Source organism: Erpetoichthys calabaricus, chromosome 10 (assembly GCF_900747795.2).
Source record: "Erpetoichthys calabaricus chromosome 10, fErpCal1.3, whole genome shotgun sequence".
Taxonomy (NCBI): domain Eukaryota; kingdom Metazoa; phylum Chordata; class Cladistia; order Polypteriformes; family Polypteridae; genus Erpetoichthys; species Erpetoichthys calabaricus.
Genome location: NC_041403.2, coordinates 167,043,010 through 167,060,443, shown reverse-complemented (window position 1 = coordinate 167,060,443; position 17,434 = coordinate 167,043,010). Strand labels below are relative to the sequence as shown.

At 41.2% G+C, this 17,434-nt stretch overlaps 1 protein-coding gene across 1 annotated transcript in view; it reads right to left on the bottom strand.

The window, feature by feature from the left end:
* The window catches only part of acbd6 (acyl-CoA binding domain containing 6), a 100,563-nt gene that overhangs the window by 45,645 nt on the left and 37,484 nt on the right, over positions 1-17,434 (bottom strand). Inside the window, exon 4 of the mRNA XM_028812417.2 lies at positions 9,381-9,463. Coding sequence (XP_028668250.1) covers positions 9,381-9,463 — 83 coding nt within the window. The remainder of the gene's footprint in view (positions 1-9,380; positions 9,464-17,434) is intronic.

Below are 17,434 nucleotides of genomic sequence, written 5' to 3'. Positions count from 1 at the left end.
ATGAACCTTGTAGCAGCAGAAGACCAGGCTTAGTTCCACGTCATTCAGAGTAGGCATGTAATCATGAAAAGTAGATAAACCAAAGAGTGGAAAAAATGTCACATGCTCACACTAACCTAATCTGAATTTGAGGTCAGAATTTGGCATAATGTGCATGAATCCATCGTTCTGTCCCATCTTGTATCAATGGCCCACGCTGGTGGTAGTGGGAAAGGTTTATTTGGTACACAAGTGAATGTCATTTTAATGCCACAACATTGTTGTTGACCAAGTGCTTTCCCTTATGGCGTACAGTCAAACCTCAGATCATTTCAAGCTTGACCCTTGAACCTCCAAGCCTCAATCAATTACAGAGCATCTTAGTAACCTGGGGCCTCATGCAAAACGCCGTGTGTAGAACTCACACTATAACATGGCGTAAGCACAAAAGCGGGAATGTGCGTACGCACAGAAAATCCAGATGCAGGAATCGGTATGTACGCAAACTTCCACGTTCTTCCGCTACATAAATCCCGATCAGCGTGAAAAGTAACCCACGTGCACGCGCCTTCTGTCCCGCCCCAACTCCTCCCAGAATTATGCCTCTTTGAATATGCAAATCAATATAAATAGCCTTCTGTGAAAAGACAATGGGAAAAGCATGGGGGAAAATATAAGAATTTCAGCGAATACCAAGTGGAGGCAAAGGAAAAACGTACTATTTGTTGGTTTAAACAGTGGGATAATCAACAAAAGAAAGTTGATCGAGTAACAAGAGTGTCGGAGAAACTCGAAAGCTCAAGTTCACAAAGTCGCACAGTGCCCAAAATAAAAAAGAAATCACATATCAAAGTCGGCGTGAAAAGGCGACTCGCAGCAGACCGTCTGAGTGTCATATGAAAGCTTATTAGGGTACAGAGAAAAAAAATAGGCACACAGTGGGGAAAAAAAGCATGAAATGTCAACTTTAATCTCGAAATTTCCACTTTAATCACATAGTTTATTTTGTCATTAAAGTAGAACATCATAAACTTCATCTTAAAATCGTTTATTTTACTAGTTTCTCAAGTAGCACGTTAAATGCTTTGTTCTGTGTTTGATCTTCTATGTGCTCTGTGTGTGAATCACTATGTGCTTCCGTTCTCTCTCTTTCTCTTTCTCCAACAGGACACAGAATCAATTACATTCGTGATATTACAGCTCTCTGAATAATTAAAATACTGAGATGTATACATGATATCTTTTTCATGATGACAGGAATGAAAGCATGTTATTAAACATGGGAACACGGTGGCACAGTGATTGTTCATATCTAACGCAAGAGGCTTGCTGCGCCATGTGCGATCTTCGATGAAATAATTTATTACAGAAGTACTGTCTCTTTCAAACGTACTAACCTCCAATTCCTGTCCTTCCTTTTCTTTCTCCAAATACCCAATCGCCACACAATCAACTCTGTAATAGACGTTAAGCCATCTGTAAGCTCAGAACGCAGATTCTTCAAAACTTTTAAGGAACATTGAAATATCTTCGTAGTACATGTTTAATTATTCTATCCATCTATCCTTCCAGTGTCGCGTCAGCACCAGCAATAATACAGCGCAAGGCAGGAGCTATCCGTGAACTAGCTAGCGCTGCGGCACTGTGTCCTCACGTTTAATTATTAACAATACAGATTATTTAAATGAAGTTAAAGTTTTATCTGTATACTATAAGCAACATATTTTGCTGCATTTCATCTTAAAAATGATATCGTCATCATACGCGCTTTATAAAGTGGCGCAGGTTGTGCAATATTATAACTGTAGTGCAAGTTTACAGTGGGGTAATTGTACTTATAAGTACAAACAGTTCTACAAGGAGCACTTGATGGACTGATTGAGCGCGTTTATAGTTCTTGGGATGAAACTGTTTGTGAAACGCGAGGTCCGTACAAGAAAGGCTTTGACGCGTTGTGGCTGAGGTAGTGTGTGCTTGAAACTGTATACCGATAATTCTCTTTCTGATCATCTGCTGCTGTGATTCCCCACTCAGATACAGTGATATAAATACTCCGAGTGGTGCATTGAGAGTAACATGGAAAAAGATGATCTGCTGTGGCAACCCTTAACGGGGGCAGCTGAAAGAAGAAGAAGATGCAGTGAGCGTAACAACGCTAAAGCAGTTATGGTATTTGGAATACTATGGCTATTCCCTGGACCATTATATTGCTGCAGGTTAATTACAATCAGATGCATTACACTAATAAACAATATGCAGTTCATTTCAGTGTATTTATAAAGCCGCGTCAGGAATGTGGGTCTAAGAAAGAAAGGGTTACCACACAGGAACAGTAGCACTGCTTTGACTCTGGGTGCCACCAGTCTGCAAAACTGAGCGGAGAAATTGCGTACACCAGGGCATGAGGTACCGTGGAAAAGTGAGTGGCTTTACGCCAAGTTTAGCTTTTATACATCGCGATTTGAGTGTGGAAACGTTCGTACGCAGCATTTCTGTGCGTACGCACCGTTTATACATAAGGCCCAAGGTGGGACAGGAGGTTCTTGATCAAATAAAATGCAGGAACCAACTGATGCTATCAAGTCAGCATGGACCTAAATCTCTTAAGGTATGCTCCCAGCATCGTTTTGAATCCATATCGTGTTTTATTCAGGCTGTTCTGGAGATAGCAGCCAGGTAGATATTTTAATATATGGCCCTGGAGTGTATACAGTAAAGACAACTGAGTAAAGCTAGACAGCCAAAGTAAAAATTATTCTTAAATGACAGACATGGAAATAATAAATTAAAAAGAGGAGGAGGATGGGTACACCTAGGGAGTTGTCTGTCATAGCAATTAGGCACATATCATTCCCGGAGTGTACCTTGCTTTTAACTTGATGTTTAAGCTTTGGGACAAGGACTGGCAAGCATGGCAACTGTGTTTAATGGAACACTTACCCCATGCCAAAGAGGGCTTGGTTATCAATTCTGGTCTGAGTGGGCTTACAGTCAAGAATCATTTAAGCCTCAAACCTCATCCCCCTTACACCTGTGCTGGCTTTGTTAGGTGTGGCGATGCAGAGGATGGGCAGGCTGTTTGTGCTGAGATTCCCCTCTGGGAATCATTTGCACATTATGTGTAATTAATTTCTTCTACTAATCACTGTGCTGCCTCAGCGGCTTGGCTGCCAGAGACAGCAGGAGGAACCTCATTTGCGAATCCATTCTCACCGCTCCCTAGCCAGCAGAAAGCTTTAATTGCTTTGTGACCACATTATCTAAAACTGTAAACGCATCAGGTTGCTGAGGAGGAAAAGAGTGGGGCTCTCAAAAACTTGAAACATTTGAAAATCTCCAAGGTACAAACACTGGAGAAAATGTTTCACTGCACAACTTTTAACATCAAAAAATAAATAAATAAAAAATAAGGCAGCACCAATACTTAATTTTAGGATGGAGATTTTGGACTCATTATATATGCCTGGTACAAAACCCTCTGCGCCCCGAGCATCACCCACTGACCCTCGTTGTTACCTCATAAGCAACTTCATTTGTCTCCTCGGCCAACCAATCAATCCTATGGTTCATCAATCAGTGCAGCCCAATGCAACTTGGATGTGGGTTCAAGAGGCCAGCAGGCTGACAAAGTCGGAGGGATTAATGACAGTCTGATAAATGACATGACATCAGCAGAGTAGCAAAGAATTGTGGGAAAGCCATTCTGTCTTCAGTTCAGATTTTAACCATTTTATAACAGAATAACTTTTAACTTTGTCTGCTTACAACATAGGCTCAAAATTTCAACCAAACGTTTTCATAGGATTACTTAATTATTTTAGACAGTCCTGAATAATCTTTGGCAACATTAGCAGCGAGGTGTCTCACTCTCTTTCTCTGTGAACATGACAACTCATAAACAAATAGCTTCATTTCATTAAAATGTAATTAGTGGCATTGTAAATTATAGATCCCTGTTGGTTTGGAGCAAAATCACTCCAGAAGACTTTAGTCTATAGAGATAATTGTATCTCTAAATCGCTCTCTGTAGTACAATACCTCTACTTTGTGTGTGTGTGTGTATGTATATATATATATATGTGTGTGTGAGAGAGAAATATATATATATATATATGCAGAGATAGATAGATAGACATATGCATATATAGATGGATTTTATATATAGACAGATAGATTATCTATCTAACGTCTGTCAGTCTGTATGTCTGTCCGCTTTTCATGAGAGAACTATTTAAAAGCAGCAGCGGGTTTTTTTCTATAATTTCCTTGAGCATTCTAGTTGATTTTGCGATCTTTTTCATCACGCTAAGTATCAAAGTTCGCTTGTGGTACCAATTTATTTGCGCAAATCCGAGAGACACACAGTGGGCCGAGCGGGGGGTCTCCTCACTCACACGCCAGCCTCAGGGTGTATCTTACACTCGTCTAGCTAGCGAATGAGAGGACTACTTAATGGATTTAGATCGTGATTTTTTTTCCTGTAATTTGTTTGAACATTCTGGTTGATTTTGTGACTTCTCTCATTGCACCAAGAATCAAAGTTAGCTTGCAGGAGAGATATATTCATGCTAATTCAAGACAGAGGCTGTGGGCAGAGGAGAGAGGGGACCATGACGTCAGGTGTGGAGAGCCGGTTGGGGCCATCCTCACTTTCCTGTTCCACTACTATGCGGGTGCAGCCGCGGGGGACAGCTAGTTTATGTGTATTATTTATATATATATATATATATATATATATATATATATATATATATATATATATATATATATATGTACATACATACACACAAGCACACACACACACTAGGGGGTTCCCTCCTGCTCGCTTTGCTTTCCAACCCCCCAGGCCTGTGCTATACGCCAGCCACTTCACATCTCTGCCGCTCCTGGTGTGAAGAGGGTGGCTGAATGCACCCCAAGGAGACGCGTCACTCCTCCGAAACCCCCTCTTAAATGGTGATACAATGGAAAACAAATAGTTTTTTTTTTTTTTTCCTCCTCTTCACTCAATCAGCTGCTGGCTTGCTGCTGCTGCCGTGCCACGTGGACTGCATCTCACACGGGGCATTGAACATTTAAAAGCCTGTACAGCTGGCCCCAAGCGTGGTTAAATCTAAATTTCGATAAATTCTGAAAAGAATGATACCAAACATATATATGTAGGTATTAAAATAAGCCCAATTTAAAGCGTGACATAAAATTGTTGCACTTTTAGGCTTATGATTTTATATATATATATGATAGCCGACTTGCTGACCAACCACAAGCGTTACCTGGTAGGTAACCACCCATACAATCAGATTGTGATTCAGACTACGAATGCCATGATTATATATATATATATATATATATATATATATATATATATATATATATATATATATATATATAATACACACACGTACACACACATATAATGTGGTGAAAGTCAAGACTTTTAATTTACAGCTTAAGCAGAATTATGACAGCAATAACAAAGAATCAAACTAGTAAAAACACAAAAATTGGGACAGGTTGTGCTAACAGCTTACACGGGACTAATTCCTCCAGCAGAACTAACTGGATGTTTGGCTAAGACTGCAGCAAGTGGAATATTTGCTGTGCGCTGTGAGCAAGTCTAAGGCAGACATCAGTCATATCCAAGGAAAACTGGCATATGAACTGTGCTAGAAATCCATGGTGTGCAAAAGGCAGCATCTCAGGGCAGATCGCTACCTGACCTTTTACGGTCAAACTGGGCCGGGAACAGCTAATCAATCAGTTTTCAAAGCCCTACTGTCAGGGGTTCCCCTTCAACAGCTTAGTCAAAAATGGGCAGGGTTTGACCAATCGATCACTTGACAGTGTGCTAACTGTGGGCTCTCAATGTTTTCCAGGATGGGGGTGGGATGTGATTGTTTATTAAAAGCCATATTTCTAGAAAACGGTGATGTGCAGGACTTAAACATCATGACAGTCAAACAGGAGGGCCATTCATTTTGGCACAGTCCAGCCCGATGTACTCAGTATGGATATCTGTCATAAAACCGCAAAAATATCCAGATGGGGTAGCTGTTTGGGGGAAGCTTACAGCAAGAATTATGTTGGTTGCTGACAAAACTGGCCATCAAAAAAGTAGAACAGTGGATTATTGGGAATGACTATGAAAAGTACAAGTCTGAAAGTTGACTTCAGGAAGAACAATATTTGCTAAGGACACTGAGCGAGACACACAAGGCTACTGAGTATTTCAGCAGGCAAATTAAACAGTCAAGTCTAATTGCTACATCCAGGCCAAACACAGGTAGTCAGTAGTTAGAGATGTTAAGGTCCAGGGATGACACTTGCAGGTGTGCTAGTCTTCTAGGAAGCTTTTGAAAGCAGAATAAAACAGACCTAAGTAAATGGTTATCATGGGCTAGAAGGTAAGTGATATCTGCCGTGGGCGAGTTACTCAGAGAAGGTCTGGAGAGCCCACTCAGCAGGTTAGGCCGTCTTTTCAAAACTCGTCACAAGTGGCAAAAAGGAGTTTAGGTGGCACACTTTACCTTCAAACAGATTTGTCAATATGGTGATCTTTTAACATTACATTTTATTAGCTCATTTCCACACTAGTGACATACAGTGGGTATAGAAAAGAATCCCCCCATTCGAAATATTCCCATTTATTTTTGCTTTATAGCCTTAAATGAAAACACACAAACCAATATTTCTTCCCAGCTTTACTTACTCAACCCAACCTCTAACATCCAAGTGAAAGATATCACAGCTACAGTTCAAAAAAGTTATAAAAATCAAAACCAAGACCTACTGAGATTAATAAAGGATCACCCCCCCTTTTGCTTTAATGACAGCCTTGAGTCTGTTGATTCTTCTCTATCAGCTTTGCACACCTAGATTGTGTAATATTTGCCCCCCACTCTTCTTTACAGAACTGTTCAAGTGCGGTCACATTGGATGGTGAGCGTTGGTGTTCTGCTATCTTCAGATCTTTCCATAGATTTTCAGTGTGATTTATGTCTGGGCTCTGACTGGCCACATGAGGACATTCACTTTTTTCTCCTACAGCCACTGTGTGGTCAATTTTGCTGTGTGCTTCGGGTCGTTGTTGTGTTAAGAGGTGAACATTCTGCCCATCTTCACCTTTCTGGCAGAGGATAGCAGGTTTTCCTCCAGAATTTGATGGTATTTTGCCCCGTCCATTTTTCCTTCTACCCTAACGAGAGCCCCAGGCCCCCCACGACTGGATGCTGCCCCCTCCATGCTTTACTGTAGGTATGGTGTGTTGTGGATGGTGAACTGCATTGGTGTACCGTTTGGTATTGAGGCCAAATAGTTTGATTTTGGTCTCATCTGACCATAAGACCTTTTTCCACTTGGCATCAGAATCTTCAGGGTGCATTCTGGCAAAGCTCAAACGAGCCTTAATGTGGCCTTTCTTGAGAAGTGCGACCCTCCCGAACAAACCACAATTGTAGAGCGCTTCTGAAATTGTTGTCACCTGCACACCATTAATGACCACTCTTTGCCAGAAAATCCTGTAACTCCTTCAAAGTGGCCATTGGCCTCTTGGTAGCCTCTCTTACCAGTTTCCTCCTCGCTCTTCCACCACTTTGGAGGATCCAGGGAGGGTCCTAGTGGTACCAAACACTTCTTTATGATGGACTTTACTGAGCTCCTTGGGATTGATAAAGCCTTTGAGATTCTGTTGTCTCCATCTCCTGCCTTCTGTCCGTCCACAACTCTCTCCCCGAGATCTTTTGAAAGTGGCCTGCCACCCATAGTCCGTTGTGTGCTGTCAGTGGCACTACCAAGCAAGGGAATGAATGGTCCAGGAACAGCTTCACTAATCACACTCATTACAATTGATCACAGGTGGAAGGAAGCCAGTAACCGCAATGGGAATGGGGGGCCCTTACACCTGATTGAGTTTGGGGGGGGGGGGGGGTCCTTAATTCATCTGAGGTTTTTTATTTTTTTTAATTCTTCTGAACTGTAGCTGTGATATCTTTCACTTGGATGTTAGAGACGGCAATGAGTAAGTAAAGCTGGAAAAAATCTTCGTTTGTGTGTTTACATTTAAGGCTGTAAAGCAAAAAAATGGGAATATTTCGAAGGGGGGGATTCTTTTCTATATCCACTGTATATCCCCACTCTCCTCCAAAACATTTTTTTATATTAGAATAAATATACACACCTCTTCTAGGCTAAATTATGGGAGTGAAAACTTCCCCAATTCCCGGTCTTGATTTCAGGACCTCGCTGGAGAGAATAATGTTGAAGGAAAAAAAAATTATAGGCTTTTAGTCAAACCCTGCTACACAGTGCAGCATTTGAGCCATCTGTATGGATTTTTAAAATGTCTTAAATTAATTAGATTTCAAAATGCATGCTGTCCTGCTGGGCAGGATAAACATTTCTGCATCCCACTCACAACCCATAAAGTAAATGACAACCATTTTAAAAGGTGAAGGGGGGGAAAAAAGAGTGGTGGGTTAGAGCTCAGAGTCAAGACGGCCTCCATCATGAAGGTGGAAGGGACTCGCAAGTTAAAAGCTCTTTAGGATGAGATGTTATTAGTTTAAAACACACACACACACGATACTGGGGAGGACCCTGCACACTAGGAAGCCGAATCTGATGAAAGGTTCAGGGGCAAACAACGTTCAGCTCTGCTGGAACACTAATGGGCAGCCATTGGTCTCTTAAAAAGTGAAATGGTCTGAAGTGACTGAAAACGCGCGTGTGCCAAAAGAATTAATTACGACTTAAAAATGTTTTTAGCCACAATAACTTTTTTCTGCCTGCTTTAAATTAAGAAAAACTAAGATTTATTAGCAGAGTTTGAATGCCAAGAGAGCTCAGGAATGTTAGAGGAAATTGGAAGCCAGTGAACCAGTGAAACCCCTAATTGGTAGCTGGCCCATCATCTCCCACTAATGGCAGAGATTGTTAATCAGCCAAAGGTTCCCCAAATTCACAAAAGCCAGTCACACATTGGCTGCTCAGATCGGCTTACCACAGCTCAGGGCTCTTGCTGCATTAAGTAATTAAACCCTAAACTTTCTGGAGCGAATCTGTTATAAAAAAGTGCCAGTCCCAAGATGCAAAGTATAACATTCTGTTCCACATTCACCACGTTACTGAAGACAGGCTGGAAACGGTGAACTCTGAAGTATTCTGGGAAACATGACGGGCATCGCAATACAGCTGGAGTGGAGCACACACCCTATGTCACTACACCAGACATCTTTGGGAATGGGAGATGGAACGGCAGCACCTGCAGGAGAGGCCTAGTGTGGAGTTCCCTTTGGTACCAAACTGAGTAAAGGTAAGCTACCAGAGAGGGGCATCGTGATGGCACACCATAAAGCCTTAATTCAGCCCTACCGTCACTTGGGACTAATGTGCAAGACAATTACCGGATCGTTTCTTCTTGATACAGAGAACTGAGCACTGGGCCGCCAAATCCACTTTTCTTCTCTTTTGGTTTTCTGTCCAACAGCTGAAAAACACAAAAGAATAAACTAAAAGAAAAATAAAGACAGCAGGAAAAATGGATGAATAAATCCCAAGTAAAACACAGAGAGAGAGAGGTAGACGTCCCTGTCCTGGCTCCCTGCGACTCCATTAGTAAAACAGGAGTACTTCTCAATAATGCCTCTATACAAGCTTTAAAAATGTCCATGTTGGTGACAATCCCTTTTTTTTGTTGCTTGATGCGTTTCACCTGTATTCATAGGAAAAATTAATTATTAAAATAAAATTTATATCAGTAGGGCTGCACAATTGTGGCCTGCACCAGTTGGGTTCTGGCCTTGTTAATGTCCAATAAACTCTGGCCCTCCCGACTCTAAACTGACTTTAGCTGCTACAAGAACGTCATGTTGTGTGATCCTGGTAAGAGCAGGCTTGGCACAGGACACCAGCTAGGAGTATCGACCCAGACATTTCACGCATGTGCACTCCTGGTTAAGTTTTCTGTTAAATTTGGATTTCTGTTATCTGTCATCCATATAAAACATGTAAGCCTAATGAATGTATTATCTTCTTTGTAAAAATAAGGATTTTTTTTAAAAAAAAAGCTATACTTTATATTATATACAGTATGTGGGAAGTGCACATCAGTGTGCCAGACTTGTCTCTCAATTAGAATAAAAAAAATCTTGGAAGGAGACGAGACGTGATTTTCTCAGACAGACCCTTTCACGTCCTGCGAGACGAGACTTTGTGCCAAGAGATTTAAACCACGCCAGGGCCTGAAATAAAAGACAAAGAGTAGATGACAAAGCAGAACGTCGTAAAGAATTCAAAAACATTGGCGCGATACACAAGCACAGCAGGTTAGAGATAATGGAAGTACAAAAATTCGAAAGTCTCAAAAAAAAGGATAGTAAGGATTGCATTAGCGTAAACGAACAGAAATTATTACTCTGTGAAATAATGGAACAGCGAAAACAGATCGAATATATTGCTCAGATTTAAACTTTAAGTTGGAAACTTGTAGGTCGTCTAATTCGTGCTGCCATCAGGGAAAAGTCGTGTTTCAATGAAGAGGCCTATCCACAAGAATTAAAAGATCTGTTGCTTGGTGAAAGTGAAATCCCGATAGAGAAAATTTCAAGCCCCGTGAGACATGACTTTATGCAAAGAGATTTGGAAAAGTCCTGCCGACATCTAAAACATTTACAGTCACGCACACGATCATTTCTCATTTGTGTGAATGCTATTGTCAGACACAGTTCGTGTAGAGAGAAAGAAATGATATTCACTCGCGGGCAGTTATACGTGGCGTTGTCACGATGTCATTCCAAACACGGAATCAAAATTCAATGCGATATTGAAGAAAAGGTAAAAGCGAAAGGAGATCGAATATATGGACAGAGGTGATATGACAGAAGTATGTAGAAATTGGTCAGCCTTAAAGTTTAAGTTGCAGACTTGTAGATCATCTAATTCGTGTTGCCATCAGGGAAAAGTAGTGTTTCAAGAGGCGTATCCACAAGAATTAAAAGTTTTGTTATTTGGTGAAAGTGAAATCCACATACGGGAGCGGCAGAGACGAGAAGTGGCTGGCACAGAGCAGAGGCGGGGGGTTGGCAAGCGAAGCCCCCTAGTATTTAAAATAAACAGAAACTGAAATATTTGCTTACTTCCCTAAAACAATAAGAAGCCCTAGTTCAAAGAGAACAACAATGACATAAACCCCGACATAAAACACTCTCGTTACGTTCAGTTAAACAAATAAATATTCTGTTGAGATCTCATCTGGTTAGGAAGAGAAGAAGAGGTAAAGTTAAGTCAAGTCAATTTTATTTATAGAGCACACTTAAAACAACAGCAGTTCACCAAAATGCTGTACATTTGCCATAATTACACCAATATATAGATAAATAAAAACACCACAATATATAAATAAATTTCAAAAACTACCCTTGTGCAAGTTTAAAAAGCTAAGGCAATGACTTTTTAGACTAGATTTAAAAGTGACCAAGGCTGATGCAGACCCAATATAAAAGGGTAGGCCATGCCAAAGCTTAGGGGCAGGCAGCTACTTCAAGGGTACGTACGGTCCACTCTGAGCTTACGTGGAGACCTCAGCATGACCAGTAACGTCTGGTCAGAGGACCTAAGTGATCGTGAGGGAGAGTAAGGGTGTAAAAGGTGGCAAATGAAGAGGCGAGGCAAAGCCAAATGCTTGGGGTGCCAACTGGGCAAATCCCTGTTTGATCAAGAAAATCAATTAAAAAAAAAAATATGCGCCTTAATGCACCATTTGAAATGAAGAGTCCTTCTCTTAGAATGATGCGACAGCAAGCTCTGGCTTTGGTCCACACTGAAATGCGACTCTGCCTTCCGAGAGCATTCAGCTTTTATACCGGGCAGATTGTAAGAGGCGGGGCTTCAATGGCTTCAGTGGCCTCAAGGGGTGGATCCTTGAGGCAGTGAGGGGGGGGGGGGGAAGGAGACATGATCATTCACGACAGAGTCCTCCTCTCATCCTGGGGTGGTACTACTTACTTTAGATGAACCTGGAACGTGACCCGCATGCGTGATGGAGGTCGGTAAGATAGGAAGGGGCTTAAACAAACCATACATTGTTTGAAGAGGAAGCCACGGAAGAGAAGCTGAAATTGGGAAAGCAATAGAGGGAAGAGCTGCTGGAGAGATTCAGTATCCTGTCCTCGTCTACTTGGCTAAGGTCTACCTTTAAACACCTGGCACAGGTCTTTCTTCAAGCAGACTATTTTCCGTTCCTGGGGGAGTAAAGTCACAGTAAAGCATATTGCCCAGCTAATGGCTACAAGTACCACGACTTCAAAAAGCTAAACTAAAGGAATCCTATGTAAGCAGTAGTGGAGTTTAACTTCTGAGCTCATTTTCAACAACAACTTCAATACTATAAAGGCTTTAAAAGAGTCCGTGTTTGAGAAAGTGTTTCGTTAAGCAAACAGAATTTAAGAGGTGACACGACTGACAGCCATTACTTAAAGGCCAAGCTCTTCGAAGAAGATACAGAACGTGGGGCACACGTAGAAACTGGTCAAGGGTGAATAACCATGCAATTGTTAGAAAGGATTTCTTCACATACAGAAACACCAGTAGAGGGTATAGATTTTAGCAAAAACTATGGGTTTTGACCCATTTTGCGCTGTGGGTTGCCTGCTTTTGAGTTGCAACTTACTACTGTATTCAATGCAAAAGAGTTGCGAGTAATTAAAAGTTTAAGTCAAATAAAACTAGCTCTTGTATTTTCTATAGATCCATACATTGCTTTGCACCATATTTTTGCTAGTGTACAACTTGACGTCATAGCATGGTCTAATAAGTAGCAAACTGCATAGTGAAACCCAATAATTAGCACCAGCACTAAGAACACTGCAAAGAATACCACACTGTGATAAAAGATCACAACGCGTATCAAATTTTTAATTTCCTACAATACCTATCACACCTACTCATGCATGACCTCTAACCTCTAGTAGAGGAATTATGGAATGCTGGATGCTCCAGTAAGGCTGCTTTTGTGCACTGGCTAACTTGTGTTGGTAGCGTCAAATCATCGCTTTTCCAGTATACGCCAAATTCAAAAGGCTTCTTCTCAAATCACAACTAGAACTTGGAGGTACGGCCATATGACTCCAGTTTCTATACTAATACATTGACTTCTAGTTATACCAGTTATACAGTTCTCCTTTTAGAATACTGGGGGCTTCGGTTAGGGTTTGGTTAACTGGATATACAATTTAAAGAGATTGTTATTTTCATGGGAATTGTTACATATGTGTTATTTTCACTTTCACTTTAAAACTTTAGTAAAAACAATATTTGGAATTAACTTTTCTTCAAGATTGCATTGAATTTTGATTCAGTGTTTGGACGTACCTCGTGACAACGCAGCGTATAACTGCCTGTGAGTGAATATCGTTTCTTTCTCTCTAATAAATAAAACAACTTTTTTGAATGTCTGTCCATGCTCTTTCTTCTTCGCTTTGTCGTTGACATGTCATCTAGAAGGTATAAAATTATTGTCCTGATAAACTTTATAAAAGCGGAGAGCGCAGGAAGTGTGTCTGACAAAAGCATTCATGTGACTGAGAGGTTAGATGATGGTGGTCTTGTTTGAAAATAGTTGTAAGTAGGACGTGACTTGAAAGAATCTCATGTTAAAAGTCTCCGTCTCACGGGACTTCATACCGCGCCAGCGTTTTTGGAATCTTAATTCTGGCTGACAACATGAATTAAACGATCTACAAGTCTCCGACTTACAGTTTAAATCCGAACAATATATTCGATCTCTTTTTGTTGTTCCGTTATTTCACAGAGTAACATTTTCCGTTTGTTTGTGCTAATGCAATCTTTCCTATCCTTTTTTTGAGACTTTAGAATTTTCGTACATTCCATCATCTCTAACCTGTTCTGCATGTGTGCCACACCAACATTTTGAATTCTTTACGATGTTCTACTTTGTCCTTTATTTCCGGCCCCGGGCGTGGACTTGTCTTGTGGAACGTACAAGTGTCTCTCCGAGAAAATCACATCTCACCCCCTTCCAAGATTTTTTTTTTTTTTAATAACTGGTTAATTACCCAGTGGCTTCGCTCACTGAGTGCAAGGGAAAAAAATAAAATGTAGTCTGTAAGTTATTAAACAGTAAAACAATAACATTTAAGAAGTAAAGATACATTGAGCACTACTGGAGTGGTTTCGGGTAAACTACATTTTAAAGGCGCTATAACACAACAGGTAAGTAGTAGATCCCTTGTGAAAGGGATAGAAATTACATTTTCTATGTGATCGTCCAAATTTTTGCCTGACAACCTTGCACTACATGCCTGTGATGTACTTGTTAAAATAATTAATCACAAAAGCAACCTTGAATGTTGTGGGGTTTTAGTGACCCGAACTTACCTTAAGGGACAGTAAGTAGTCATGCAGGGCAATTTACAAACAGAGTCCTGCTTCGATGGCGCCGATTACACTCATTTGCAAAGATTTCCACTCTCCCAGGAGCCGACGGGGGACTTGAAGTGTCACAAACAGTGCAAGAAGAGAGGACGCTGCCCGAAACTGCGAAGACATTCCGCGCCTCCCAGTGTCCATTTTGTTCTCACGACCCCTCGCCGCTGAAGGTGGTCTCGTCTTCACATTGTTTACAGCTCGGCGCAGTTAAAAAGTAGAAAGACGCAAAGCTGTTTTCCTCATCTCTTCTACTATCAAGTACTGCCAACTAAAAAAAAGTTACAATGTGGCAGTTTCAGCAACAGTCACGTGGACAAATAAATAAAACTTTGCTGTCAGAACGCGCCTGGCGGCGGACGGCTCAGCGCTGTAGTCCAGACAGGAGGGGTGGGAGAGGGCAATGCGGGGCGCACACAAATAATAACAATTCGTAAAGACGATATAAAAATGGCATCCACAAACGAAGTCATTAGTGCCTGTATTATAATATGTTCTGTGGTCATAGGTAATTTCCATATCGTGTGGTCATACATAATTTCCGTTTCATACGTAATTTCCATATCACGTGGTCGTACGTAACTTCCGTTTCAAACGTGAATTTTATATATATATAGATACAGAGATAGTCATAAATAGCTCAGCCCCCCTGCCCCTAATCTTATTGAACATTCTAATGCCGGTGATTCTCAGCCTGCACTATGATCACAAGATGGCTGTCTTCTTACAATTACACACTTAAATAAAACTGTCAAAGAAGGCAGAAACCAAAACTCTCACGTGAACATTCAGTCAGCAGAAAGGCTGTCCTGTCAGCCTGAGCATCAGACCACGAGTACAGACACAAAGCAGACCTCTGTTAAGAGCTATTAATACAGCAGTACATGGCGTACACAGTCTTAACATTTACAAGTCTAAACTGAAACTACTGTACTAACCCTGCTTCTGCTTCTCCCCTTCTTCTTAGCACTCAGCTGTATTGTTTGGAGCCATTCCTAAACTGATGAGGTTGGCCCCCCTCACATTAACAATCGTGTCAGTGGTAAGAGGCCTAATGTCAGACAGACACATAATGGCACCACAATCACAGACAATAGCCAGCCCCATGTCACACTGTGTAAGGCCCAGGGAGGGGGTCCAGGCGGAGAGCCGCTTAGGTCAACTAGACCAGAAGCTTGTCCATCTACACAGGTTCATTTTTTCTAGGATCTTTCAGCGGGATCTTCAGGTGTTACTCTCCATTTCTAACAAATCCTATCATGCATGACTTTTCCCCAGGACAAATAAAGCACTATATACACTCATACAGTGGGGGAAATAAGTATTTGATCCACTGCTGCAGCATTTCTCAACCTTTAAGTATTTGTGACCCGAGTTTTCATAACAGTTTTAATCGCGCCCCCCTAATGTTTTTTTGAAACCCTAATAAAATTTATTCCTATATTTTTTGCTGCCGATACACTGCTACAAGTTTAAAATTTTCCTACGAATAGCGAAATTGCGCTACATACGACAACATTCACGCCCCACAGTTTGAGAACCGCCGCACTGCTGAATTTGTATGTTTACTCCTTTACAAAGAAATGAACTGTCTCTCATTTTTATGGTAGTTTCATTTTAATGGAGGGAGACAGAATAACAACTAAAAATCCAGAAAAAATACATTACATCAAAGTTATAAATTGATTTGCATGTCATTGAGAGAAATAAGGATTTGATCCCCTACAACCCAGCCAGAATTCTGGCTCCCACAGATTGGCTGTGTGCCCATCAAACAAATCAATGAATTCCAGATACTCCTGATCTCAACTCGTGATGTGTATAAAGCCCACCTGTCCACAGAATCAATTTTTTCCATTCCAGCCTCTCCATCACCACGTTCAACACCAAACAGCTGTCAAAGGACATCAGGGACAAGGCTGGAATGGGCTACAAGACCATCAGCAAGAGGCTTGGTGAGAAGGTGACATCTGTTGTTGGTGTGATTATTCATAAATGGAAGAAACATAAAATGACCATCGATCGCCCTCGGTCTGGAGCTCCATGCCTCATGGGGTGAGGATAATCATGAGAAAGGTGAGGGATCAGCTTCCCATCTTAAATTTGCCAGTGAACGTCCAGGCCTGCACATGTGCCTTCTTGAGCAGGGGGACCTTGCGGGCACCACAAGATTCCAATTCATTACGGCGTAGGGTGTTACCAGTGGTGTTCTTGGCGTCTGTGGTGGTCTCCCAACTGCCTTCAGATTATTAACAAGCTCCTCCCGTGTAGTTTTGGGCTGATCCCTCACCTTTCTCATGATCATCCTCTCACCCCATGAGGCAAGATCTTGACTGGAGCTCCAGACCGAGGGCAATTGATGGTCATTTTATATCTCTTCCATTTCCGAATATATATATATTATTTAATGAGCCTCTGTAAAAAGCAAATTTCCCTCTGAGGAGAAAGAAAACCCTATCTATCATTTTATTTAAGTTTACATTGTGGTGCGAGTCTCCACTTTATGTCAACTGTATATTTTATTCCCTGTGAATGCAGATGCTCCCTTCGCGCAGAGGTCATTGATCATGAGCTCTTTGCAAACCCTGACACTTATTCTCCACTGACTGGAGATGTGTGGCCTAATCATTGCATACCATGAAGTGTTTTGTTATAAAATACAATCTTTAGGTGTATATTTTGAATCATTGTCCTGTTGATTGGGGAAATCTTTTCCCCTAGTGCCGGGTCCCATTCAAACTACAAAGCTACATTGCTTTTCCTTAATTTGCTGTTAAATTTTTAAATTAGCCACAGAAAAGCATTACCATGGCATGCTGCTGCCATCATCACTATCAGTAATGGTGTGTGGTTTTAGTGCTTAACCCAGACTCAAAAAAATAAGGGTCAATGTTAACTTAATCAGACTATAGGACGTCCTGCCCATCTGCTCACAGAGAGTTCCAGATACGTTTTGGCAAACTGTACAAAAGATGCCATACAAGCATTTTGTAACAATGGCTTTTATTTTGCCACT